At 41.0% G+C, this 27,663-nt stretch overlaps 2 protein-coding genes across 2 annotated transcripts in view; both read left to right on the forward strand.

Annotated features, from left to right (window-relative positions):
* Nucleotides 1-373: 373 nt before the first annotated feature.
* On the forward strand, nt 374-16,096 carry thnsl2 (threonine synthase-like 2; the record flags this gene model as incomplete). The annotated part of the gene is made up of 8 exons (XM_084572468.1): nt 374-596; nt 2,154-2,348; nt 5,407-5,559; nt 5,658-5,897; nt 6,978-7,126; nt 8,167-8,292; nt 8,417-8,571; nt 15,378-16,096. 8 exons carry the CDS (start codon nt 374-376, stop codon nt 15,601-15,603), a joined length of 1,467 nt encoding a protein of 488 aa, XP_084428594.1. The 3' UTR covers nt 15,604-16,096.
* A 3,800-nt stretch (nt 16,097-19,896) lies between these two features.
* Nucleotides 19,897-27,663, forward strand: part of dqx1 (DEAQ box RNA-dependent ATPase 1) — a 57,914-nt gene continuing 50,147 nt past the window's right edge. The window contains exon 1 of the mRNA XM_084572466.1: nt 19,897-20,391. The gene's annotated coding sequence lies outside the window, so the exon portion shown is untranslated. The remainder of the gene's footprint in view (nt 20,392-27,663) is intronic.

Consider the following 27,663-nt stretch of genomic DNA (forward strand, 5'->3'; position numbering starts at 1 on the left):
GTACACCGATGAACTCTTTTCCTCTCGCGGACTGGTAACTTACTGGACATACACAATTAAGATAGCAAGAATAGTTGTAATATTAATAATAATACACGAGACTCACCACAGATTATTGTCCAGGTTGTGATAATTAGACTTTTTGCGTCTCCTTGCTAAATTTGCCTTTACTCAGTTGCTAATCCAGCCTTGTTGATTTATTAACATTAACTCTTTAAAGACGTGGTTCTTTTTTTGTTTTGTTTTTTTGAACCAGCACATTCCAGTTAAAGTGCATTCTCAAAATTGAAAAATATGATCTAAGACAGGCTGATTTGACAGATGTTGCAGAGTATGAAGTATGTGTTTTACTTCTTATTCACAGATTTAGAAGATGCTGTACTGCAGCACTCGTGGTGGGGTCCATGGATGGGACTTCAAGAATGTGCTGTTTTCAGGTTACGCTCCAGATGGAGGAATGTTCATGCCAGAGAGTGTCCCTGTGCTGAGCCCAGAAATCCTGATGTCTTGGAAGGGCTTATCCTACACCAAACTGGTGGTGGAGGTCGCCTCACTTTTTGTTCCCACACAGCTGATCCCCAGATATGACATGGAGAGTGAGCTGGCTTAATATTTACTATTATCAAAATATGTATTTTGATTTTCACCAGTTTCTGGTTATTAGCATAACAAGCAAGTTTTTTCAGGAGGAGTTCCTATTTAAACCTCAGATTTCCCACCAGTCCCCTAGAACTGAAGAAGCTACTCGGATGAGTGGTGAAATGTCTTCTCAAAAAACTCTACAAGTCCAGTTGCCTTTTTTGACCTTTGTTGGATATACCATGATCTGGATGACTGAGAACCTTCAAAGACAATTCAAGGCACATTTTTAAACACACATCACACTAGATATGTACTTTTAATTCCTTTTCATTCATGTAGTTATTAAATTTTTCAGAAATATCTGAGTTTATGAACAAAAGCCAGTAAGTGAAGTTGCAACAATAAATTTAATGCTTTACTAGATGAACTGGAGAATGGAGAATTAATCAACAACTGCCTGTGAAGATTGTCAGTCATCCAGGAAATGACATCCTAAAACAAACTTGTTTCAGATTTCTTGAAGATGTTTCACTACTCATCCAATTTCCTTCTTTAGTTCTAAATGACTGGTATGAAGTTTATGGTATAGTTAAGAACATCTGTGGATGGTATAAAAACAAATTCATCACCTGTAATTATTATTATTTTCAGATTAACCTAGTGCTGTCCTGTTTTTCCACAATTGAGACTGTTACATACTGAATGCCTTTCCTTTGGGGAGAGATGCTAAGACTGTGTTATAGGTGTCTCAGTCCACCAGTCCTGGCCAGAGAGCAGTTTTCTAATTTAACATAAAGGGCTTATTTTACTCTTCTTTCAAGTCATCTGTCTAACAGATACAGATGAGAGTATCTGTTTTACTCTCATCACAGCCAGAGTCTGCCTTTACGAACAACAATCTGACCAACACAATAGCAGAACAATGTTGGTTGAAAGCAAAAGCTGCCCTTGCCAGTGCTAAAGGACCACCTTCCAACCTACATTGTTCTGCTGTTGTGTTGGTCAGATTGTTGTTCCTAAAGGCAGACTCTGGCTGTGATGAGGTCTACTATTGGCATTTGTTCTTGTGTTATGGAGAAGTTCAGTCCCTTGGCTAAGACATCAGTTAAATGATCTCCCCGACAGACAGGTTCTTAGCTCACTTCTCCAGATTGTCCTGCTGGATGTTGTTGTCATGTTTCCTCCATATCAGTTCTTCTCATTCCAGATAGATATGATGCCAGTCTGTTGAGCACATGTTCAGTTTATGATATAAGAGCATTAAAGGTGAATTCTCTCATTCTCTCATTGAGCAACTGATTTGGGGCTCTCCTGATCATTTCCTCATCTCTATGAGCCTAGCCGTAAGGTGGTGGCTGTTTGTGGGGGGAAAAATTCCTGTAATTACAGGTGAGTTTTGGATCATTAAGCGACCCTAGCCATGAGTGCACCACCCACAGATGTTCCTAATAAAATACTAAACTCCCCTCCAGCGATTTACAACTGAAGAAGCCACTTGAATGATGAAACATGAAACATCTTCAAGAAAACTCAAACAAGTTCTGTTCTGTTTGCGTGTTTCCCTTTCTTAGACCTGGTGGGTGAAGCCTTGTCTGGTTTCTCTGTGCCTGAGGTGGTCAGAATAGTCCGGCTAAAGGATGGACTGTCAGTCCTGGAGCTCTTCCATGGAGAAACTTTGGCCTTTAAGGACTTAGCTATGACCTGCACTGTGCGTTTCCTCAACTACTTCTTGCAAAAGGAGAACCGTAGAGCTACTGTTCTTGTAGGTGAGAAAGAAAAAGCTATTACAATGTGATAAAAGGGTTAGGGTTAGGGTCTGAGATCCAAACTCCCAGATATTTAATAGCAGGGGTGTCCCATTTAAAATCAAATCTGTCTTTCAAGTCAGCATTTGGTGTGAAGTTGAAAGTATCTGGGTCTTATACCCAGAATATGAGCCATACTGTCTCAGAAGGGACATCAATTTTGGTGCAGTTCTCTGTAAGTCAGTTAAAGTGAGCATTCACAAACAGACTTATCTTGTATTCATTATCTCCAATTGAAATTCCCTTAAAGGTGCAGTAGGCAGGATTGGGAAGATCCAGGACTTAGCCAAAAAATTTGAACATCGACAACTTCTCAGTCCCTCCCCACTTTCCGCTAAAGCCCAAAACGGTGTCCCAAGCCCCTCCCCCCACAAGGGAGAGCTGTGCACGATAAGGCGCGTGCATATCGGCCCTGGAATACTGTGCACGAGCAGAGAACCGAGAGAGAGCGAGTAAACAAACTAGCATGGAACACACCGACGTAGTTTTTATAATACCCTTCGTTATTGCTAAATAATTTTAGGTCAAAATATTTAGCAATAGTCAACTTTAGGACAAAACCAAGGTTAGGATGTTTGTGAAAGTAGCCTACATCGGTGATGTTTGCTATCAGTAACAGTTAGAAGCATTCATTGTGGCGTTTTATTCCACAGTTTAGATTTATCAGTTTGCTATGTGGTAGATATATGACCGCTACCTGTTGATGTGGTTAGACGTTTGAGAGTGAAGCTGAGGCACAGGCCTCAGACGAGGATTACGTCCTGGCTCCTTCTACATGCCCACGGACAAGTGGTGCGAGGTGGTGGAGGGAGGGGAGGGCGCTATGAAATAGAGAGGCGAAGTCCCGCCCCCCTACTTCCGGGTTATGGGACCTATCTTTCGAAAAAATATGAACGGCAGTCTATGGAGAGATCATAATTATTTTTTGGTCCCGATCGAATTGTGGCATGAATTTCACATATGATGTGTGTGAATTTAAAAGATAATTTTTCACGTCAAGAGATAAATTATTTGACGTAAATAAGCTGAACAACATTAGGTTTTGTATGAGATCGCTTAGTGAACTACATCTCTCTAGAGATCCCTAGAGAACTATGGCTGTCTCCTTGTTGAGCTTTACCGTCTTCTTCCAGGACGAAGGCAGAAGTATCAAACGAGGTGAAAATCATTATAAATCGGGTCACGTCGAGAGCTGTAGTTACACCAAGGGAGTTTTGGTCGGTTCTGTACGCGCCAGCATGCGGGACTTGTAGTTCGTTTAATTACGTATTTTCCATAGCGTTTTACTTAACTATCTTGCGACAAACTGTGACATTCTTGACATATAAAATCATTTTTTATTCTGAAAAACAACATGTGTATAATCCAAGGCACAAGTCGATCGGGACCAGAAAATAAATTATTTTTCGCCATAGACTGCCGTTCATATTTTTTCGAAAGATAGGTCCCATAACCCGGAAGTACAGGGGGCGGGACTTCGCCTCTCTATGCGTGTCCATGAGCAGTGATTGACACTCTGTTAGATACACCCCTGGACGTGATTGGTGCATCTGAATGTGGAGCGGTGGATGTCTTGCAAATCGCGCTACAGGCTCTAGGAGGGGCCAGAGGAGCCGAATTTGTTTTTTTAAATGACCTACTTCATGCAATTATACTTGAACATAGGGTCAGTTTCAGCAAATATGACAGAAAGTTAGTTTTATAAAACTTGCTTACTGCACCTTTAATCTCTGGGTCCTCCCTTATTGCCTGAGCTAAGGGCTAGCTAAGAGCTAGGTAGCCATTTAATCTAAATTTTGGCAGCGGGGTTTGAATAAAGTGATCTAATACATCGAACAGATTTTTCATTAAAGCCAAAATGTTTCAGTACTTTATAAAGATAGCCCCATCCAACCGAATCAAACATTTTCTCTGCATCTAAACTTCTCTGATCACATAGTCTACCACATGAAGTGTTAGTCTTATATTGTCCTGTGTTTGTCTTTCTCGGACAAACCCTGTTTGGTCTAGGTCTGTCATTTCAGAGACAATGTGTTCTATCCTTTTGCCCATAATTGAGGCAAATAGTTTAGTTTGGCCTGTATGAACTACATTCTCCCTTGTCCTTGCCTTCCTTAGGAATTATTGATATTACTGCCTCGCTCCAAGATTGGGCCATCTGGCCTTCCTTAAGAGTGTGGTTAGAGCATCTGACAAGAAGTGGTGTCAACTCAGTCTTGAATGTTTTATGCCATTCACTAACAAATTCATCAGACCCGGGTGTTTTGTTGGTTTTTAGTTGAGAAACAGCACTACCCAGTTCAGCAGTTGTTATCTCAGCATTCAGTTCATTATTCTGATGTTCTCCTATTGAGGGAAGATCCAGAAGTTTTAAGAACTCATCAATTACAGAGTCGTCAGCTCTGTCAGGTTGGGTATATAAGTCCTTATAGTAGGCTTCAAAGGCTTGCCAAATTTCTTCTAGCTTATGAATCAAGAATCAAGAGTCTTTATTGTCATTATGGAAACATAACGAAATTTTGCAGAGACTCCCGGCTTAAGAGGCACATATATAAATAACACAACATTTAAATAAAACACTTACAAAATTTAAAAAAAAACACCCTTAAAGAAGAAGAATGTAAATAAAGTACAGCTTAGTGCAAGTCCAGTCTATGAGATGTTGTGAGTGTGTGATTGTCCTACTGCTGGGGACTGGTGGTCTGTTTGATTGTCATATTAGAAGGTGAGTGTGTATGAGAAGGTGAGTGTGTGTGTGGCTGGAGAGGGGAGGGTGCATGTGTGAGGGTTCTGTAGGGGGATGGGATGTGGTGTTTTGCTACAGAGGGGTGATTGCTTTCACAGCTCTGGCCAAGAAGCTGGATGGAAAGATGGTTATACCTAGGTCAATAACTATATCTTGAAAAGTAAAAAAAAAAAATGTTATGGTCAGTTTTAGCTCTAAATCCAACCACCTGTAATACCATAGAATATAAATGTCATAAATGAGAATCACTTCACTTGTGGTTATCCTCTCCAGGTACGTCGGGAGACACTGGTGGCTCAGCCATACAGAGTGCAAAAGGTCTCCCTGGGTTGGATGTGGTGGTTATTTATCCCAGATGCCGCATTACTCCAGTTCAAGAGAAACACATGATCTCCTGTCTGGAGGATAATGTCCATGTGTTTGCAGGTACATTTAAAATGGATGAAAGGATAGCCATTTATTCATAGTTGAAACATTTTCTTAAAATGTTACAATATGTGTTTGTACGGCACCCACCTCTGCAGCAGACGGCAGTTCAGATGACATTGACCAGCCTCTGCGCAGCCTCTTTGCTAACCGGGAGCTGGTCAAGTCTCACAACCTCATGAGCCTCAACTCAGTCAACTGGTCTAGAGTCATGATCCAGCTGGCCCACTTCATCTATGCTTACCTAGAGCTAAGCGGAATGGAGCACACTGAGGCTGATGCAGCTCTGCCCGAACTGGAAGTGGTAGTTCCCACTGGAGGGGCAGGAAACATTGCTGGTGAGTGGATTTCTGTAGCAGGGAATGGGAATCAATTGTCACTCACCCAAAAGTTTCTCTCAAGTTCTCGTTGAGCATTTAGTAATCAGGTTTGAAAGATAGCAAAAGATTTTTTCTCTGGAAGGTGGATGTAGGGTGGCAAATAGTAGCGCTTTTAGTGTACAATTATTGTCATGTAGACTGTACACTATCAGTAGAAGAAAAGGGAAGTTAAACTGGCTGTGACTGTAAAGCGCTTTTAGTACCAATAGGTATAAAGGTGCTATATATAAACCATTTGGCATTTACCAAACTGACTATGTATTAAGATGCACAAACTTTCTGCCGAAGTCATGTTCAAAAATGGGCAAAGATTCAAATAGGAGACCCTAGGCCCTAGTGACATGCTTTTGGAGCTAACCTCAAGGAGGAACTGCCTAGTTTAACTCTGGAGGTTGCCACTTGTCACTCAGAGCTTTTATCTTTGCTTGAAAAAGTAAAACAGCAAGTGCACACAATCTAGCATATGAAGACTAACAGTTTTTTTTGGTTGGAATCCAAATGAGACAGATTGTATTTTTCTTTAATTCTGGAAACTTGGTCATATTATGAGTCAACAACTTTCTTTAAATTTCACAATACAGTCTTTATTTTAATATGTAATTTTATGTTGAGAAAAGCATTCCCTTAAGGATACCAGATAAAGTTGTAAATGTTTGTTGAACAGAATAAATGTAAGAGGAATCCCTATACATCCAAGGTTTTCAACGTATTTTGGCAGTACAGGCCTATAGAACGCAGTCATTGTAACCTGTCAATCAAAACATAATGCTTGATTTCTCCAAGTCACTGCTTTGCTCTTGTTACTGCTGCTCCATCATGTAATTCATTCATATTTGGTAACTATATTCACATAAGAATATATACATAATCATCAATTATAAAAGGAGTAGGAGTTTGAGAGTTTAGAGTTTAAATACATCATTCATTCATTTATTATTTTGTTATGTTTAGTCTTTCTCAGAAGATACAATTCAGCGAAACAGAAGAAAAATTGCAGCGTTTCTTGTACTTTTATTGTTCTGTCTCTCTGTGTCTCAGCCGGCTACATTGTAAAGCACATGGGATTGCCCCTGAAACTGGTTGCCATGGTGAATTCTAACGACATAGTGCACAGGACAGTAACTACTGGGGACTTTTCTATGGCAGATAATGTCAAACAAACTTTGGCCCCTGCTATAGACATTCAGGTACTGCGGTTACACAAGAGTTACAACTGCTCATTTCAGTATTACTTGAGTCAAATAGATTAACTATGGGCTGTGACCTCATGAGCTGTCTGATTTTACGGTTTCCACCATGTACAGTGAAACTTTCCTTTAATCCTGATGCAGCTGAATGGTGTAACACTTTGCAGTTCGTCCTTAAAATATAGGACTTTCAAATTCATATTTACTTTAGTTTTTAAATTTGGATGATTATATTGTATAGTGTGTGTTTACTTTTTTCTTAGGGGTTTTAATTTAGTTAAAAGCTTAAATAGGCATACTACCACTGCTTAGTTACAGGAACTGAATAAGAGTTTAAATTTGTAAGTACAATCCGAAATCATGACTAAAAACCACTGACAGGAGTCCTACTACTGCCAACGATAGAAAACACAGTATGCTACTTCGTACATGTGCTCTAGATGCAGAAAATACAGAGTTAAGCTACAGAGTAACATAACTAGTTTACAACAACTAGTTCTAGTCTTCAGTAGTGGGACTAAAATGTCTTCATAACCTGAAGTGGCGAGGTGGTTAGCACTGATGCCTCACAGCAAGAAGGTCACCGGTTCGAATCCATGTTCTCCCTGTGTCTGCGTGGGTTCTCTCCGGGTACTCCGGCTTCCTCCCACCATCCAAAGACATGCTCATTAGGTTCATTGGTGACTCTAAATTGGCCGTAGGTGTGACTGTGAGTGTGAATGGTTGTCTGTCTCTGTGTTAGCCCTGCGATGGACTGGCGACCTGTCCAGGGTGTACCCCTGCCTCTCGCCCGATGACAGCTGGGATAGGCTCCAGCAGACCCACGTGACCCTTAACAGGACTAAACGGGTATAGAATGTGAATGAATGAATGAATGAACCTGAAGGTTATTGAAAAGGTAACTTATTCTATTATTATTAAATGTTATGTAGACTTTTAATGGTTACTGATTGCAGTAAAATGTTAAACTTGCAGTAAAATGTCAAACTCTAATGGTGTTTCTTATTGAAATGTCACACTGCTTAATTTCTGGCCTTTAGGACCCATACAACATGGAGCGAGTGTTCTGGATGTTACTTGGCAGAGACGGAGTTTTAGTGAAGACCATGATGGAAGAGTTTCAGAACATCCATAGATATTTCATGCCCGAAAACCACCGCCAACTGGTACTAGTCTGCACCATTTACTGCACCCACTGAATACATCCCGGCCTGCTGATCCACTGTGACTAGTGAGAACACCCATCTACCACATGATAACCACATAACCTTCTCACTGTTTTACCTCCAGCTGTCACAAGTTCTTTCAACTGGTACAGTGACTGATGAAGGTATCCTGGAGACAATGAGGAGATGCTGGAAGGAAAACCAGTATGTGCTGTGTCCTCACACAGCTGTGGCTGTATGGCATCATTATCATTGTCCCCCCAGCCCCAGGCTCAACAGGTAAAGAATACTGAATCGTTGTACATGTAGCCACAGATACACAAGATATTTCGACTTCACTGATGTGAATATGTGAACCAACTGGGTCACTCAGATTACCTAGCCTTGTGTAGGAAATAGAGCTGGTCATGTCACAAGCTGTATAGATTCCTGTGACCAAGAACATTCATCTGAAATTATGACTAGCAGTTTTGGGAATCTGAGGTGTTTTAGAAGCAAATTTATTCTGTCACAAATTTTGAGAGCGATCTATGTCACCAAAGTGCATTCCTATCTGTTGTCATAGATGGAGGACTGTTTCTATCAAAGTTTGTCCGCAAATTTAATTCTTTAAAGGCAAGGCAAGGCAAGGCAATTTTATTTATATAGCACATTTCATACCAAAGGCAACCCAAAGTGCTTTTACACAAATAAAATGAAGAATGCACATTGATTCACAGACACAAGTACCAGTCACTAGGTGAAAATTAACATTAAAAAGAAATGAAAAAAAAAAACAGATGAAACACAAAGATGATTTAAGAAAAAGCAACAGAAAAAAGATGGGTCTTGATTCTGGTTTTAAAGCAATCAATTGAGGGTGCAGTTCTAATTAAAATGGGAAGCTGGTTCCACAGCTGAGTAGCATAAAAACTAAAGGCGGCTTCACCACTTTTGGTTCTGACAGTTGGTTTTGATAAAAGCAGTCTGTCTTGGGATCTAAGGGGTCTAGAGGGGGTGTAATATTGAAGGAGGTCTACAAGATAAGTGGGCCCCCTTCCATTTAATGATTTAAAAACAAGGAGCAGTACTTTAAAATCTATTCTTTGACTGACTGGTAGCCAGTGTAGAGTTTTAAGTAGAGGTGTGACGTGGTCTGACCTCTTTGCTCCTATAAGGACTCTTGCAGCTGCGTTCTGGATCAGCTGGAGCTGCCTGATGTTTTTCTTGGGTAGGCCTGTAAGAAGACCATTACAGTAGTCAAGCTTGTTGGATATAAAGGCATGAATGAGTTTCTCCAGATCCGATTTTGTCATGAGACTTCTTAATTTTGAGATATTTTTTAAATTATAGAAAGCCGATTTAGAAACTGACTTGATGTAGTTGTTAAATGTGAGGTCACTGTCAATTTGGACTCCAAGGTTTTTAACAGTGGTCTTAACCTGGAATCCCTTGTTAGAGAGTGATGTTGTTAGTTCAAGCCTATCCTTTTTGCTACCAAAGACAATCACTTCAGTTTTCTCCTTGTTTAGTTGGAGGAAATTCTGACACATCCATACGTTGATATCAGTAAGACACTGATATAGGGCTTGAAGTGGGCTTGAGTCATTGCGTGACAGAGACAGATAGATTTGTGTGTCATCTGCATAACTATGGTATGAAATCTGGTACTTTTGAATAATCTGGCCAAGTGGAAGCATGTACAGATTAAAAAGTTTAAAGGGGTACTGACTATCTCTTTTGGCAGTGCATACTAGGTACATTTTGGCATTTTGAGTTTACCACGTTGAAAGTTTTACCTTGTGATCAGGCAGGTGCAAATATGTCAAGGAATGCAAAAATGTCTCAACAGTGGTAGAGCCACTGACTTATTTCACTGGCTGAAATAAGTACAATTTAGTGTTGTCTTCCCAGGGTCAGGAGGTGTTAGAGAATGTGAAGACCCTGTTGGGTTCTTGTTGCGCTGAGCCTGGACCAGCCATTCTAACTGGAAGCGGCTCTATTCTAGCCTGACGAGCCAGACCCACATTAAATGTAGGGTCCGGGCACTCTCCATAGACAGGGCTCAACCGGAGGGGTGGGATAAACGGTTGTCTTTCAAACTCCCTCTCCACGCAATAGGATAGCGCCACAACCAATCAGAGCAACGAAGAAGGTGACGTAGTCAGAGCGACGGAAAAGAGAGTTCCTTTCTCAGAGAAAAGCTTAACTTCAAGTCTTTCAGAGTGGCGGCCAAAGCCGATTTGAAAGAAAGTTGTTCGCTAGCAACAGCCATCGCTCTGGTAGTTCTAGCAGGATGGGGAATTCACGCGTAATTCACGGAACTTATAGAGAGCCGAAGTCCCGCCCCTTCCGATTGCCTCGATGGGACCTATCTTTCGAAAAAATATGAACGGCAGTCTATGGCGAAAGATAAATTATTTTCTGGTCCCGATCGACTTGTGCCTTGGATTATACATATATTGTTTTTCAGAATAAAAAATGATTTTCCATGTCAAGAATGTCACAGTTTGTCGCAAGATAGTTAAGTAAAACGCTATGGAATATTTTCCATAAGGTAGCGACTTGGACTTGTAGTTCGTTTAAACGAACTACAAGTCCAAGTCGCTTACCGCTTACCCGCATGCTGGCGCGTACAGAACCGACCAAAACTCCCTTCGTGTAACTACAGCTCTCGACATGACCCGATTTATAATGATTTTCACCTCGTTTGATGCTTCTGCCTTCGTCCTGGAAGAAGATGGTAAAGCTCAACAAGGAGACAGCCATAGTTCTCTAGTGACGTATTGTTCGAGACGAGAGATGTAGTTCACTAAGCGATCTCATACAAAACCTAATGTTGTTCAGCTTATTTACGTCAAATAATTTATCTCTTGACGTGAAAAATTATATTTTAAATTCACACACATCATATGTGAAATTCATGCCACAATTCGAACGGGACCAAAAAATAATTATGATCTCTCCATTAACTCCCGTTCATATTTTTTCGAAAGATAGGTCCCATGGACCGGAAGTAGAAGGGCGGGACTTCGGCTCTCTATGGTCGCAGGTCAGTCGTCATCATGTTAAGCCCGCCCACCGACTCGTGATTGGCCCGGTACATCTTGGATTTTTCGAAATCTCAAGTCAACGGAGAGTAACTAGACTGCCCCTGGAAGCAAATGTAATTTGCTGCCGCTAGGGGCGCGTCTAGATTCTAGGCTAGCTCTATTCCTCTTGGGCTTACGATTTAACATATCTTAAGGAAGGATAATGTAATTTGTGGATGCAGTCTTTTGTGCTCCAGTGGGGTACGTAATCATTGGTGCACTAGTGGACATATACATGTTCATTACTTCCAATGCAATAAAGTAGATTTAGGCTTGATCCTGTTTGGACCTTGTCTAAAGAAGATGAATTTCTTATGACCCCTGGGGTCTTCTAGGGGTTGTGATGGTATACAAAAAAGTTATACATTATAGATGTTCTTGTTTTCTTGGGGCCTGTTCAGACCGTGCATTAAGATCCTATTTGGGCGATCCGATCACATAAAAGACAAGTGTGAACACCCCCAAGACACACTGAGATCGCATTTGAGAGATCCAATCTCTGACCACATTTGGAAGTGGTCTGGGTTGCATGTGGCTGCATTCCTTTGGTAGTGTGAACGCAATGTACTGAGTGGCATAAAAGACTGCCTATACTCAACAGGGGTGCTCCTGTGTCAGCGGAGTTTTGCCTCATTCATTCAGACAAAAACACATGGCTCCTATTATAAAAGGAGAAGAAAAGGAAAAAGCACCAAAAGTGATGTTTGTTCGTTAGTACTGAGAGCCTTTTGAAATAGTCTATCTAAAAATAAAAAATTCTATGAAAAAATTTACAAAGAGATCCATTAGAGACAGCTGCTGTTGCAATATTCTACTGTACCCCAGATGATGTTGGGGTTTACTTGCATAAAGAGCACAAATCGGATAGCCCAGATTGGATCTTAATGCAAGGTCTGAACAAGGTCTGGTTACTGACTACAGTTTTTGACCTTTCTCTGTTTCTTTCCCTTGGCAGCCCACTCTTTGGTTAGTCTTTATCTTTTGTCTTGTAGCTTTCAACTATAAGATAAGATAGGATAGGACTTGATTTATGCCTGTGGGGATTTAAGGTGTTACAGTGACAGGGAACAACAGAGGAAAATACAAAAAATAGAACAAGGTAAGACAAGAGAAACTAAGTATTTAATTATCCATTGAATTTTATGAACAATTAAATTCAATTTTATTTATATAGCGTCAATAACAATACAAATCGTCTCAAGACGCTTTACAAAAACCCGGCCTGAAACCCCCAGAGCAAGCCTGAAGGCAACGGTGGCAAGGAAAAACTCCCTTTTAACAGGAAGAAACCTTGAGCAGAACCCAGCTCATATGGAGGGACCCATCTGCCTAAGGCCAGCCGGGTACAGACAGAAGAAAGAGAGAAGAGAATAGCAAAGAGAGAGGAGAAGAGAACAGCAAGATAAACATACATCTGTCATAGATACACATATCTGACTAAAGCATACATGTGGAATCTTATGATACAAACTGATGATGTTACATGACAGTTTGAAAATGTAAGAGGAATCATAGGCAGGTTGGAGAATTGTTCATTCAGGTAGGAGTGGATAACTGCAGGATTCCATGAAGACTAGGCAGGCTGATGAGACCACAACAACAGATGTAGTATGGAGCTCTACAGGAAACGCACAACTCCAGGCCAGAGATACTCACAAGAAGAGGGAGGAGGGGAGGGCAGGGGAGGGGGGGAGGGACACACAGCAGTAAACATTCTACATAGTAATAGCACAGAATAGCATGACTAGTAGTAGATAGGAAATTAGAGGGCAAGAGCTCTGTGCCAGAGAAAAGAAAATGGAGGATGCGAGAAAGGAGAGAGAAGAAAGAAGGAGGACATGTGTTTGGTGCATCGTCCCCCAGCAGCCTAGGCCTATAGCAGCATAACTAAGGGATGGTTTAGTCCAGCCCTAACTATAAGCCTGATCAAAAAGGAAAGTCTTAAGCCTGACCTTAAAAATAGAGAGAGTGTCTGCCTCCCGAACCCAAACTGGGAGCTGGTTCCACAGGAGAGGAGCCTGATAGCTAAAAGCTCTACCTCCCATTCTACTTTTTGAAATTCTAGGAACCACAAGTAGGCCTGCACTTTCAGACCGAAGTGATCTGTTGGGATGATATGGTGTAATAAGGTCTTTGAGATACAATGGAGCTAGGCCTTTAAGGGCCTTGTATTTAAGGAGGAGGATTTTAAATTCTATTCTAGACTTTAAAGGGAGCCAGTGAGGAGAAGCTAAAACTGGAGTAATATGATCTCTCTTGCTAATTCCTGTCAATGCTCTTGCTGCGGCATTTTGAATCAATTGGAGGCTTTTTAAAGAGCTATATGGACAGCCAGACAGTAATGAATTACAATAATCCAGTCTGGACGACACAAATGCATGAACTAGTTTTTCAGCATCACTCTGAGACAGGATGTTCCTAATTTTGACGATATTACGCAGGTGAAAGAAGGCAGTCCTGGTTACTTGCTTTATGTGACATTTAAAGGACATATCCTCATCAAATATAACACCAAGGTTTTTCACAGTAGTACTGGAGGCCAAGGTAATGCCATCCAAAGACACCATGTGATTAGATAATGAATCTCTGAGATGCTTAGGACCGAATACAATAACTTCTGTTTTGTCTGAGTTTAAGAGTAGGAAATTACAGGTCATCCAAGCCTTTATGTCTTTAAGGCATGCTTTGAGTTTAACCAGCTGATTAGTTTCATATGGTTTCATAGATAAATATAGCTGGGTATCATCTGCATAGCAATGAAAGTTTATGCCATGTTTTCTAATAATCTTGCCTAATGGCAACATGTATAACGTGAAGAGTATTGGTCCTAGCACAGAACCCTGAGGAACTCCGTAACTTACTTTTGTATAAGTTGAAGAATCATTGTTGGGGCAGCTGTGGCTCAGTAGGTAGAGCGGGTTGTCCACGAACCAGAGGGTTAGCGGTTCGATCCCCGGAATGTGCCACATGCCGAAGTGTCCTTGAGCAAGACACTGAACCCCCAGTTGCTCCCAGTGCGTGGCACTGGTGTGTGAATGTGTGTGTGCTTGTGTGAGCGAATGGGTAGATGTGTCTATGACTGTAAAGCGCTTTGAGTACCAATAGGTAGAAAAGCGCTATATAAAAAGCAAGGCCAAGGCCATTGTTGACATGGACAAACTGGAATCTGTCAGACAGATAGGATTCAAACCAGTCTAATGCAGTTCTTTTAATATTGATCTCACTTTCAAGTCTCTGTAGTAAAATATTATGATCAATAGTATCAAATGCAGCACTAAGATCTAGCAGAACAAGTATAGAGACAAGTCCACTGTCTGAAGCCATGAGGAGATCATTGGTACCTTTAACCAGAGCTGTTTCTGTACTATGATGAACTCTAAAACCTGACTGAAACTCTTCAAACAGACCATTCTTGTTTAAATGGTCACACAACTGATTAGCAACAACTTTTTCTAGAATTCTGGAAATAAAAGGAAGGTTGGAGATTGGTCTATAGTTGGCTAAAACATCTGGATCTAGAGTGGCTTTCTTGAGTAAGGGCTTAATTACAGCAATCTTAAAAGACTGAGGCACATATCCTATTAATAAAGATAAATTTATCTGGTTCAATATAGAGGTGTTAATTAATGGAAAAACTTCTTTGAGCAATTTAGTTGGGATTGGATCTAGAAGACAGGTTGATGGTTTAGATGCTGTAATTGTTGAAGAGAGCTCAAGAAGATCTACTGGGGAGAAGGATTCCAGATACTGATAAGGTCTTACAAAAGTTTCTAATGTCACTGTACTTACATCTTTGACAGCTGTTGGAAGGATGCCTTGAATGTTTTCTCTAATGCCAACAATTTTATTAGTAAAGAAGCTCATGAAGTCATTACTACTGAGGGCTAAAGGAATAGATGGCCGTTTAGTGTTTAGTATTTAGCATATGTGACTGCCCGTTAAAATGTATCAGTTCCAAATTTGTGTTAGCGGAGAGAGATGTGACATGCATGTAAGTAATTATTCTGATTGCAGGTGTTACATTGCAACAGCATCTCCAGCTAAGTTTCAGACAACAGTTGAGAAGGCGGGCCTGACCTTTCATCTACCTGACAAGGTGCTGGCCTTGGAAAAGCTGCCCACCCGTTGCCAGAACCTGGAACGGAGCTTGAACTGGCGCAAAGACTGGGAGGACAGACTGATAGAGTGCATTCAGTCTGTGGGTGCAGCCAGGAAGACCAGAGGGACTTATTATTCATAAAATTTCAGATACACTGTTTGAATATACATCCATAAATGGGCAAGATCAGGTGATCAACCTGTTGTTGATCCATGCAAATTCTCAAAAGGCTTTGGTCTAATGTGTCCTTGTATTATGTTGAACTACTTTACCTTTGAGGAGTTAAATCTGTATCAACCCATATACAAGCTGACTGTACTGTATGTTTTTAAGGCAAAAAGTAGTAGGTGTCGAAGTGTCAGATACTGTACATGTAGTTTGGCACAAAGTAAAGTAACAACAATTAAAGGAAATACTCAACCCAAGAACAAGTAGCTTAAAATTGTACATAGCTACTGTACATAGCTACTTTGCACCCACCGCTGTTATATCATTAGCTTATCCTAATGACAGTATAAAATGTCTAGTGATAAAGTCTACTACAGTACAGTGTGAATGTACATCTGAATATTGCAATTAGAACAAAAGTGAAAGTAAATGTAAGCATGTGATTTTAGCAAAAAAAGGTATACTTTTCCAAAGGTTGATACATAAATAGATAATACATTTTGGTAATAAAAAAATATAATTATGTATTTAATTATAATTATGTATTTGTAAAAAAAATGTAATTCATTTTTGGGGTGAATTTGCTGTGTCCTGTCCACATATTAGTGGGGACTGGGGGGAAATCAGAGAAAAGATTAAAATATAAATATACGTCAAATAAGCTGGCTAACCTTCTATTTGCTACAAGCAATGATTTTCCGACAGGTGAGACCTATGTTTTTTTGTCATATAGATATAGCTAATAGAATAAATTTAAAATACTGATGTTAAGTACAGATACAAATAAAAATGGTAATTTCCTTTGTATCTTTGCATTGTACAGATATGCACATACATTTTCATTTATTAACTACAGTCATATGCCATTATCTGTCAGTCAGATACTGCAGTGTTTAGAGTATAATCTGACAGTGTTTTATTTGGTGTTATTTATGTATTTTTTATGACAAAGTTAACCTGTACAACCTGGGTGATATATTTCGGCCTTTGGGTGGCGCCGCAGCTCACATAAGGGTCAGTGATTACATAAGAGTAATAACATTTCAAGGTATAGGTTGTACTAACCGGCTGAACTTGATGCCACCGTCACATCATGTCCAAGATATACATAACTGTTATAGGTTTAACCCATTTATATATTTGCCACCCGTATGACCAAGAGTCTGACGCAAACAAATACGCAAATTAATTATTTAAATTAGATATGATGAAAATACATATTAAAAGCTGGCATACATTTTATTTTTGTTTAGCTAAATCTGTTTGAGTTTGTTGAAGATGTTTCACCTCTCATCCAAAAGGGTTCCTGTTGAGATGAGAGGTGAAACATCTTCAAGAAACTTATTCAAGTCCAGTAGCTTTCTGTTAAATGACCTGGGGCCTCATGTACGAAGACTTGCGTGGATTTCCTTCAAAAACGTGGTGCACGCTCAGATTTAGAAGCATTTTTACATTTGTACATTTCAATCGTGCGTACCCGACCCCTCCCTGTCCACGCCCCTTTTAAATATGCAACTCCATAACCACGCTCCTTTTAAATATAAAAATTATATTTAAATACGCCCTGCACCTCTGCGCGATCAGAAAAAGAAAACATAAGAATGAATATAAGACGGGAAAAAAGAAGAACTTCACAGAAAGCGAATTGGAGACGCTACGCTTTTATAGCAATGTGCATGGGCGTCACACCCGTGGGGGATGCACCATCAATCTGAATCAATCTAAATCTGAATTAATTCTCATGACATTGTAAGTGTTTTCGTGATTTGCCTTTTGGATTATTAATCAATTAAAGTTCAGTACAGAATTTGGTTTATAAGTAAATAGAAAATAATTTATCACAATAAAAGTTTTTGTTCAGAAACAACACAAAATGATCACTTGAGGACAAATAAAAACAAAATTTTTTTCAGGCATGTTCAGAAACTACAATAAAAACCTAATCTCTCCCTTCATTGAACTTCTTTCTGGATTTTTTTTTCTTAAATTATCACTCCACAACAAATATTATAAACAATGTAAGGACGTGTTTAGGAAGTACAATACAATACAATACAAAAATAAGAACATTTCTAACCTTTAGTGCACTTTTTTTCTTCTTATCAGCATCTGTAGGGGCCAAGTAGGCGGGGATTTTAAAAATTTCTATATGCTTTTACAAGTTTGTTGTGTTACCACTGTATCTTACCACCTTTTTACAAATAGCACAACTTGCTATCGTTTCATTTTCGGCCCGAAAATATAACCAAACAGCCCTATTCTTTCTCTCGTTGCTGCTGGCCGAGCCTGGCTGGTAGCGGTGGGCGGTGTTCGGTCACCTGCCGCTGCGGAGTCACATGACGGTAGGCCTACAACAAACTCACGCGAGGGGGAGGAGGAGCAAAACGAGCCTGATCTGCTCTGTCACAGCAGCGGCATCTAGACAGAGTCAGGTCGCTTCTTTAAAGGGGAACTCCGGCGCAAAATGAACCTGGGGTTAATAACACATGTGTACCGAGTTCGACCGTTCTCTGGTATTTGTTTTCATGCATTTGTTTTGTTAGTCAAATGTGACCAGTTTTCTTGCAAACCGCTATTTAGCGTATAACGCTAGCCTTCGGGGCACACCGACACATAAAAAGAAATCGCTATTTCTATACCACTAACAAGGCTAACAATATCACCACACTTACACGGTAGCATAACTAGGGTCTCTACATGTAAACCGAAGCACTGAGAACTTTGCAAGTATACAGGCAGTTTATTTAAAAAGGAACACAGTACCGTTCGCGTCTGGCTCGACTATCCAGGCGGGCGCCATCTTGGGGAAACTGAACTGTCTGTTGCCGGAAGAAAGCACTGAGAGCACTGAACGAAGAGAGTTCAGTTTCCCCAAGATGGCGCCCGCCTGGATATGCGAGACAGACGCCAGCGGTACTGTATTCCTTTTTTAATAAACTGCCTGTATACTTGCAAAGTTCTCAATGGTTCGGTTTACATGTAGAGACCCTAGTTATGCTACCGTGTAAGTGTGGTGATATTGTGAGCCTTGTTAGTGGTATAGAAATAGCGATTTCTTTTTATGTGTCGGTGTGCCCCGAAGGCTAGCGTTATACGCTAAATAGCGGTTTGCAAGAAAACTGGTCACATTTGACTAACAAAACAAATGCATGAAAACAAATACCAGAGAACGGTCAAACTCGGTACACATGTGTTATTAACCCCAGGTTCATTTTGCGCCGGAGTTTCCCTTTAATGAAACGAGAGAAACTGAAACGTAAGTGTCGAGCTCATTACATTGGTATCGATCAATCTCGATACCAACGTTGGTATCGATATTATCGATATTTGGATCGATCCGCCCTCCTCTAGACGTCAGTCGCTGCCGCAGACATCGAACAGAGCAGAAGAATGAAACGATAATTTAACAAGTTAATAATGTAGTATTTTCTCTGTAAATAACTAAACTATGTCTTGCTTTGTGGCATGTCAGCTAATATTAAGCAAGCCAGGTGGCAAACAGAGTTAATGCAAGCCGATGGTAACTGACAGTTTTCTAGAGCCATCCACTGATTTTGATATTATTTAACATTATCATTATTCTTTGTGTTAGGAATGACAAAAAGGAAAAGGCAGCATAAGATTGACTTATTTTTCCACTCAAGTTGTCACGTAATTAGGTGACAGGAGGGAAACAGAAAGCTGTCAATCCATAAATGCACTAATTCAGTTTTATAGTAGTACATATTCTTGCATTAATGCCATGTAGGTGTTCATTTACATAACTTAAAGCTATTTGTTGGAGCTTAAAACCTTCTTTTCAATGAAGAAAATCCCCTACATCAACTCATCCCTGTCACTGCTCTCAGAAACTAGAAAAGAATAGAAACGAAGACAATGAAATGCAATAAAATAATTAAAATCGTATATAATAAGGGGAATAAAATAATATAGAGTACGATAATAAGTACGAGCAAATTGCTCTTTAATGTTGACCTGTTCAGATGCATTGTATGGGAATCTGATATGTTCTGCTCAGGGTCGACCGGCACAGTCCCGATCGGTCGGAGTAATAGTTTTCACATTTATGACAGTTTCCCGGCATCACCCTTTAAGTGTTGCCAAAGGATCGACATCTGTAGAAGCCAGCGTACGCCAGCCATGGCGTTGGCGTAGGCACGTACAAAGTTCCCGGACTTTTCCCTCTTGATACATCAGAACTTTTCCGTGAGCGAGTACGTACGGAACGTTTTTGTACGCACGCAACCCACGTACATGAGGCCCCTTGAAACCTGGAAACAAACAGACATGTCTCGGTGGGCTTTTACTGTCATATTCCGTGTGTCCCTCTGAGCGTAGAGTCTAAGCGGTGACGGTGGCAGCCAAACTCCAACATTGTAGGTGGCGGTATTGCATCTTCACGGTAGTGCCTCCAGCCAGAAGAAATCAAACTCTCCGAGGAGCCTTGAACGTAGCACTATGTTTGACAGCCGATATTGGAGAGGCAGCCAAACATGGCGGCTTCAAGCTAGTTTAACCACACAGCGCCGTCTTATTTTATTATCTTTGTCAGCAGTCAGGAAATACTCTGGACCAGTAAGGACTCACGGATAGGATCGGTGAATGTATATCGGCCTTTCCTCTACTTTCCGGGGTTTTATTCAGCTGCTGTCCGGTATGTTAGGGCGGTTTGTGAGTCACGGAGGACGCTAGACCTGTGTACACCGACAACAGTAGGCTTAAGGCTGAGTGTGTCTTCGAGGTTTCTTCACCTGCCTCCAGGTATGTCTCACACGTAAGATACCTGTGACTGGATATTTCTGCGTTTAGTCGTTTCCTGGTATTTTGTCATTGTTTTATCAAAATACCTGTGTGACTGTCAGCTGTTACGTTGACACTAAATTGAAATGACACTCATATGAGAGACACTAATTGCTGTGAAAACAGAAGTGGACGCCACTGGCCTAGCTTAAAACGCCACATTAGTCCGTACAGGTGATGCTTCACATAGTATTTAATAATTAATTTGGATATTAACTGTATCTAAACAATAATTAGGAAAGGTGTTTAATTTGTAATGTAAAATAAACAGCCAGAAAATGGCATCCACACGAGTATTTATTTTGTCTTTTGTTCTACAGATACCTCCGTAAATGTGGCTCAGCCCATTGGTGAACCCTATTAGATAATCCCGTTCACATAATATTTATTATCGTACAAACACGGTTTTAGATAATAATGTTCACTGCCTGGTCTGCATTGTTTCAAGCAGCACAAAACATTGTACAGTGAGTGAGTTAAAATGGAACATTGGCTATGTCATTGCAAATATAGAGTTTTTGACTATGTATTTATTACAAGTTACTTATGTTGCAGCATTGAGCATGGGCTGTCCACTTGTTTTTATTCTCCCTCTCATTGCTTAAAATTAAAAGAAAGAAAATAAACAGTTGCAAAATTAAAACGATACATTAACCCTTAAGAGATCCTGGGGACATTTTGTGTCATTCCATTTTTTTTTATTTTCAAGCCATTTTGGCTGTGTCGAATATAGCTGAAATCTTTAGAATTGTGTCAGTTTTGGCTAAAAACCATGGCTACGCAAAAACCAACACATTTGTTCCTAGGGTCAAATTGAATTCCCATTGAAAATGCACTTTTTGAGCCCACATTTATCTTAACATAAATTAATGCATGTCTTTAGGTTAATATTTCATTGTGGACTACCAGCCTTCAATTAAACATTTTTATAGTTGTCTACCAGATTGTGCTATTATTTCCCCTTTAAATGCATACAGCAAAATTTCACACTTTTTACGTTTTTCTGCAAAGGTGCCTTGCTACTGAAACCATGAGTGTGTGTTGCTATTGATGCTGGATAATGATGTGTATGTTGGAGGGGGTGTTCAAAGTCTTTTCTCTTAGAAGGCCACACTCTGCATTATAAACTAATTCAATAATAAAAACGAGGTGGAGCCAGAACCAAAACAAAATTTGCGCTTTGTTTTGATTTGCGCTCAGGTTATTTATATGCTCCTCATCCTCCTCCGAGGACTCTGAGGTTGACATGAACAGGCCTCAGAGACAGAAGCAGCCAGAGGTTTGATCCTGGGACCTACACATTATGCCCGACTCATTGACCAGACATCCAGTTTTGCACTGCTGCTGATGGATGAAGCATATTGTGGCCATGACAAACCTGCATGGGAGATGCTCAATCCCAGACTGGCAAGATGTGAACGCAAAGGAACTGCAGGCTTGCATGGGGCTACTCGTTTTGGGGGGTGTTTACAGGTCAAAAAGTGAATCAACCCTCATGCTCTGGAGTGAGAAATCAGGACGGAGCATTTTCCGGGATGATTTGATGTTCCACAAGAGGCTTCACTGCGGTTCCACGACAAGCATTCCTGACCCTGACACTGTAATGACAAGCTGCCTGCCTGCTGCAAAGTCTGGGATATGTGGATGCACCCCCTGACGATGGCGTTAAGCCCAGATGGGGACATCTGCGTAGATGAACAGTTCGTCCCATTCAGAGGCAGGTGATGCTTTAGGCAGTACATGCCAAAAAAGCCGTCCAAATATGTAATAAATATTTAGGCAACCTGTAATCTCAAACTGACCTGTTTCTGGAGACTGCAGGTGTACATAGGTAAAGCAGCTGCTCAAGTGAACCAGGGGATGTTGGTGGTCCTGGAGATGACATTACCTGTGACAATTTTCACCTCCTTCACACTCATAGAGGAGCTGCTCAGGAGGAAACTGGCCCTGGTTGGCACAATTCATGAAAACAAGCCTGACCCTCCCTCTCATTTGCCCACTGTCCCTCTTCCACAACTTGGTTGAAATTTCACTTTACAATCCTTTCATTGTGGGGACATCAATCAAGCCATCCTAGCAGCAGCGGAAACCAGACTGGATGAAGCTCAACATTGAAGAGGTGGGAGAGATGCTGATGACCCCTCACATGCAAGAACCACAGTCTGTCCATTTGCAGCCTCTGCTCCACTTGAGCTGGACTCTCACACCCAGATACATACGCTCTCTCTAACTCTATTTCTCTCTCTGTCTCTGTCTCTCTCTCATTTGCTGCCCTCTCTCTCTTTTGCCCTCTCCCCATTCCCAACAACATACCCAAATGTTCCAAGTTTCTTTTTCAATGTTCATCTTTCAGTGTTCATCATACAATGTTCATCTTAAACACAACATTATAAGCGTGGGAGAAAATACTTACTTGTAGTAGGAGAAGGCTTAGTGAAACTCATCATATATCATTATAGGCTAAGATTAACTTTAGTCTGCCACTGTGGAAAAAGTAAAGATGCATCAAAATTAGTGTTGCTGCCAATCACTGACCCATCTCATGCCCTTAAAATAATGATATAATATATTTGTTATTCAATCAAATATGTTTTATGGAAATTATTTGAGTTTTTCGCTAAAAATCTGGGGAGTTTTGTAAACATATTGGCCTTCAAAGGTTAAAAACATACAAAAAATAATAATTTGTTTATATGTATAGTTCCGGCTGAAGTACTCTTAAAAGAGTGACCATTTTAAAATGGAAAAAAATATTAATATATAATACTTGTCTCCTTAGGACCTCGAGTGTGAGTTTTTTTGGTTTTTTTTAATCTGCCACTGTAGAAAAAATAAAGATGCATCAAAAATATTGACAGGCAAATATTCAATGAAATATGTTTCAATGAATTTTTTATATATTTTTTTTTCGCTAAAAAATATGAGTTTTGCTAACATATTGGCCTTTAAAGGGTTAAAAAAAATTATAGAAAATAAATACATATACTATATAAAAAATATTTTATGTTATGTATAGTTCAGGCTGAAGTAGTTTTTTAAAGTAGTTTTAAAAGATTCTTTTAAAGTGGAAAAAATATATAATATATAATACTTTTACAGCAGTTTTTAGGAAGAGGATATTTTGTGTCATTAGGGACAAATGTGTCAGGATTTTAAAGGATCTCTGAAGGGTTAATGCAACATTACATTGTAGCCTATGTGATAGTGAAAAGTGCATTAGCAGAAATCTCAGAATCCATAGGCTTTGCTTTACACCAGTTTAGCAATCTTGTGTGAGGGTGCCTGAAAGAGTGGCAGCAGGTCATCAGTAGCTCTGTGATTCTTAACTTTTTAAGTTGTTCTTGTGTGTTCCTTCAATCTTTTTTCTAACTTATCCTTGAATTCTATGCAAAAAATCAATCGCCATGTTTCTTGCCGTTTTTGTCTCTTTAAGCTGCTTTTTTTCGTGTTTTTTTTCCTGGACTTTCAGTGTTGAGCTGTTGCGCTCAACAGAGTGGCCGTCCGTTCGTGTATACACGAGAGCAACTGCTAGCGTTGTCCATGCCCCCTGTGCTGTCCGGAGCGAGGCCTCTGATTCCCGTGGAACTTAGGAGCGAAAGTGAAAGAGCAGAGACGGAAATTCAAACTGGCGGTGCCATCTGTCCTTATGGGGAACGTGAGTTCTCTGGTAAATAAGATGGACGAACTGTGTGCGCTTGTTAGAACCCAGAAGGAGTACTCCGTGAGCAGTATTTTGTGTTTTACGGAGACCTGGCTGCACGTGGACTTCCCGGACCACAGTGCGTATATATCCGGCTTCAAGACTCTACGGGCAGATAGAGACACGGTGCTGAGCGGTAAGAAGAACAGCGGCGGGATTGCTGTTTGTGTGAATGAGAGATGGTGCAACCCCGCTCATATAACTGTGAAGGAGCGTGTCTGTGCACTGGACATTGAACTTTCAGCAGTAGGAATGCGTCCATCTTATTTACAGAGGGAATTCACGTCTGTCATCTTTGTGGGAGTTTACATCCCTCCCTCAGCGGACAAGGCAGCAGCGTGTGACACTATCCACGCCACTGCTGCCAGGCAACAGTCCAAACACCCGGAGGCCCTTGTTGTCATTGGATTTTAATCATATCACCTTGGACACTGTTTTACCCACTTTCCACCAGTTTATTAATTGTGCGACCCGGGAAAATAGAACCCTGGACCTACTGTATACTAATTCAAAGGACACATACAATGTCACTGCCCTGCCCCCACTGGGACAGTCTGATCACAATTTGGTGTTTTTAACACCTGAGTATGTTCCTGCAGCGAAGAGACAGCCTGAGTACAGTTAGGAGGTGGAGTGAGGAGGCTAGCGTCGCTCTGCAGGGCTGCTTTGAAACCACCAACTGTGACGTGCTCTGCCAGCCCCACGGGAATGACATGGACAGCATGATGGACTGCATCACGGACAATATAAACTTCTGTGAAAATTAGGGCTGCCACGATTAGTCGACTAGTCACGATTATGTCGACTATTAAAATCGTCGACAACTAATTTAATAGTCGACGCGTCTTTTTTTTTTTTTTTTTTATAATCTTTTTTTTTCTCTCAAAACTGCTGCGGCACCTTCCACTGCCACGTCTCCCTTGTAAACAAACCCACATGGCAACTACTGCAACCGAACAGCTGCTGAATGATTGGCTGTTTGCCTGTTACTGGTGACGTCTGGGGATATGATAGGCTGTTTCCGCACGTTGGGTCCGCCCGTCGGTTAGCTGATTGGCTGTTCGTGTGTTTCTGCCGGCAAGAACGAACTCCATGAAGGCAGCTCCGCTTTGTTAGAAATTCGCTTCAAAACAAACAACAAGCTAAAGTTCTGTCTCGCCCAGACACGCGCGCGGCTTACAGTCACAAACACGAGACAACACACTCACCCCGGCAGAAGCACCGGGCCGAGCGGTGAGTCTGCCGCGTCGTCGTCAGTGGCACCACTAATTTTGCTCAACATTATAAGTAATATAAGTAGTATTTATAACTTGTACAAATACATTGCAGTTCATAAAAATAATAATAAAAAAGGCAGCAGTATCGCGATAATACCCAGAACCGTCCGTGATACTTTGTCTGGTATAGTATCGTGCTTACTCATTTTGGTATCGTGACGACTCTACTTGTGAGAATGATGAAGAAGGACCGTCGTCTCGGTAAGCTAACTGGCTAGTTAGCTGCTAATATTAGCATAAACAGAGAGCTAACTTACTACTTACTCATATAGCTGTAAACGTTAAAGTTTTAATGAACTATCATCTTAATTGTCTTTATTTTTAGTTAGCATATACCTTAAACACTTCAAGCTGAAAACTAATGATGGTTATATGCAGCTTCATGCTGGTGCGATAAGCTGGACCAGACGGGATTAGTGGGCGTGTCCTCAAAACCTGCGCTGATCAGCTGGCACCTCTGTTTACAGTGATATTTAACCTCTCACTCAGACAGTGTGTGATCCCAACCTGCTTCAAGAAGTCCATAATAGTCCCTGTCCCAAAGAAACCACACCCCAGCAGCTCCAATGACTTCAGGCCCATAGCCCTCACATCTGTGGTGATGAAATGTTTTGAGAAACTGATCAAGACATTCATCACCTCCACACTGCCTGCCACCCTGGATCCACTACAGTTTGCATACCGGCCGGACAGATCTACAGATGACGCCATAAACCTCCTCCTCCACAAGACCCTCTCCCACGTGGACACTGGTAAGGGAAACTATGTGAGAGTGCTGTTTGTTGACTACAGCTCAGCATTCAATACCATAGTCCCCTCCAGACTGGCTGCTAAGCTGCATGACCTGGGACTGGACTCCTCCTTGTGCAGGTGGATCTACAGCTTCCTGACCGGCAGACCACAGGTGGTCCGAGTGGGTCACCACACTTCAGCCCCCCTGACTCTCAACACTGGATCCCCCCAGGGCTGTGTGCTCAGCCCTCTGCTGTACTCGCTGTACACACACGACTGCGAGGCCACTTCAGACTCCAACATCATCATCAAGTTTGCTGACGACACCGCTGTTGTAGGACTAATCTCCCACGACGACGAGACAGCCTACAGGAGGGAGGTGTCCCACCTGGAGGACTGGTGCCGGGAGAACCACCTCCTGCTGAACGTCAGCAAAACAAAGGAACTGATTGTGGACTTCAGCAGGAAACAGCAGAGGGACTTCCATCCACTCATTATCTGTGGCTCTGAGGTGGAAAGAGTGGACACTTTCAGATACCTGGGAGTGACCATCTCACAGGACCTGTCATGGACTCACCATCTGAACACCATCGTGAAGAAGGCCAGACAGCGTCTCTACCTCCTCAGACGTCTCAGAGACTTTAAGCTCCCTCTCAAGGTGCTCAGAAACTTTTACACCTGCACCATCGAGAGCATCTTGTGTGGGAGCATCACCACCTGGATGGGAAATTGTACCAGGCAGGACTTCCTGGCCCTCAAGAGGGTGGTCCGTTCAGCGGAGCGGACCATCAGAACCCCCCTCCCCAACCTGCAGGACATTTACACCAAACGTTGCAGGTTAAGGGCCACAAAGATCCTGAAACAGCCCAGTCACCCCGGACACTCTCTCTTCTCTCTACTGCCATCAGGCCGGCGTTTCCGTTGCCTGAGGACAAAGACTGAGAGGCTGAAGAAGAGTTTTTATCCCCATGCCATCCGCCTGCTCAACTCTGAGCCTTAACTGGACTTAAATACCACTGCACTTTATTCATGTAGCTGCTTAATATTTAATATTTAATACTGTAAATTATGTACATATACAACTACCCCCCCACCTCCCAAGTTTACCAGTCTATATTTTTATTCAGTCGATATTTTTATTTTTATTCTCATTTTTTTTTTATTTTATTTTATTTTATTTTTTTATATTCTATTTCTCTATCGGTGTACATTACACTTATATTGCTTACCTTGTGTGCAACTACTGTTTACTGTAGTAACTACTGTTTACTGTAGTACTTATATATTTTCTTACTACTGGCTGCAGGTACAACAGTACATTTCACTGTGCATTGTACTATGTATAACTGTGCATGTGACAAATAAAACCTATCTATCTATCTATCTATCTATCTATCTATCTATCTGTATGTTTTACATTCAATTTACGTATGATCTGATTAGTCAACTAATCGAAAAAATAATCGGTGATTAATCAACTATCAAAATAATCATTTGTGGCAGCCCTAGTGAGGATACAGTAAT

Source organism: Chelon labrosus (genome assembly GCF_963514085.1).
Source record: "Chelon labrosus genome assembly, chromosome: 22".
Lineage (NCBI taxonomy): Eukaryota > Metazoa > Chordata > Actinopteri > Mugiliformes > Mugilidae > Chelon > Chelon labrosus.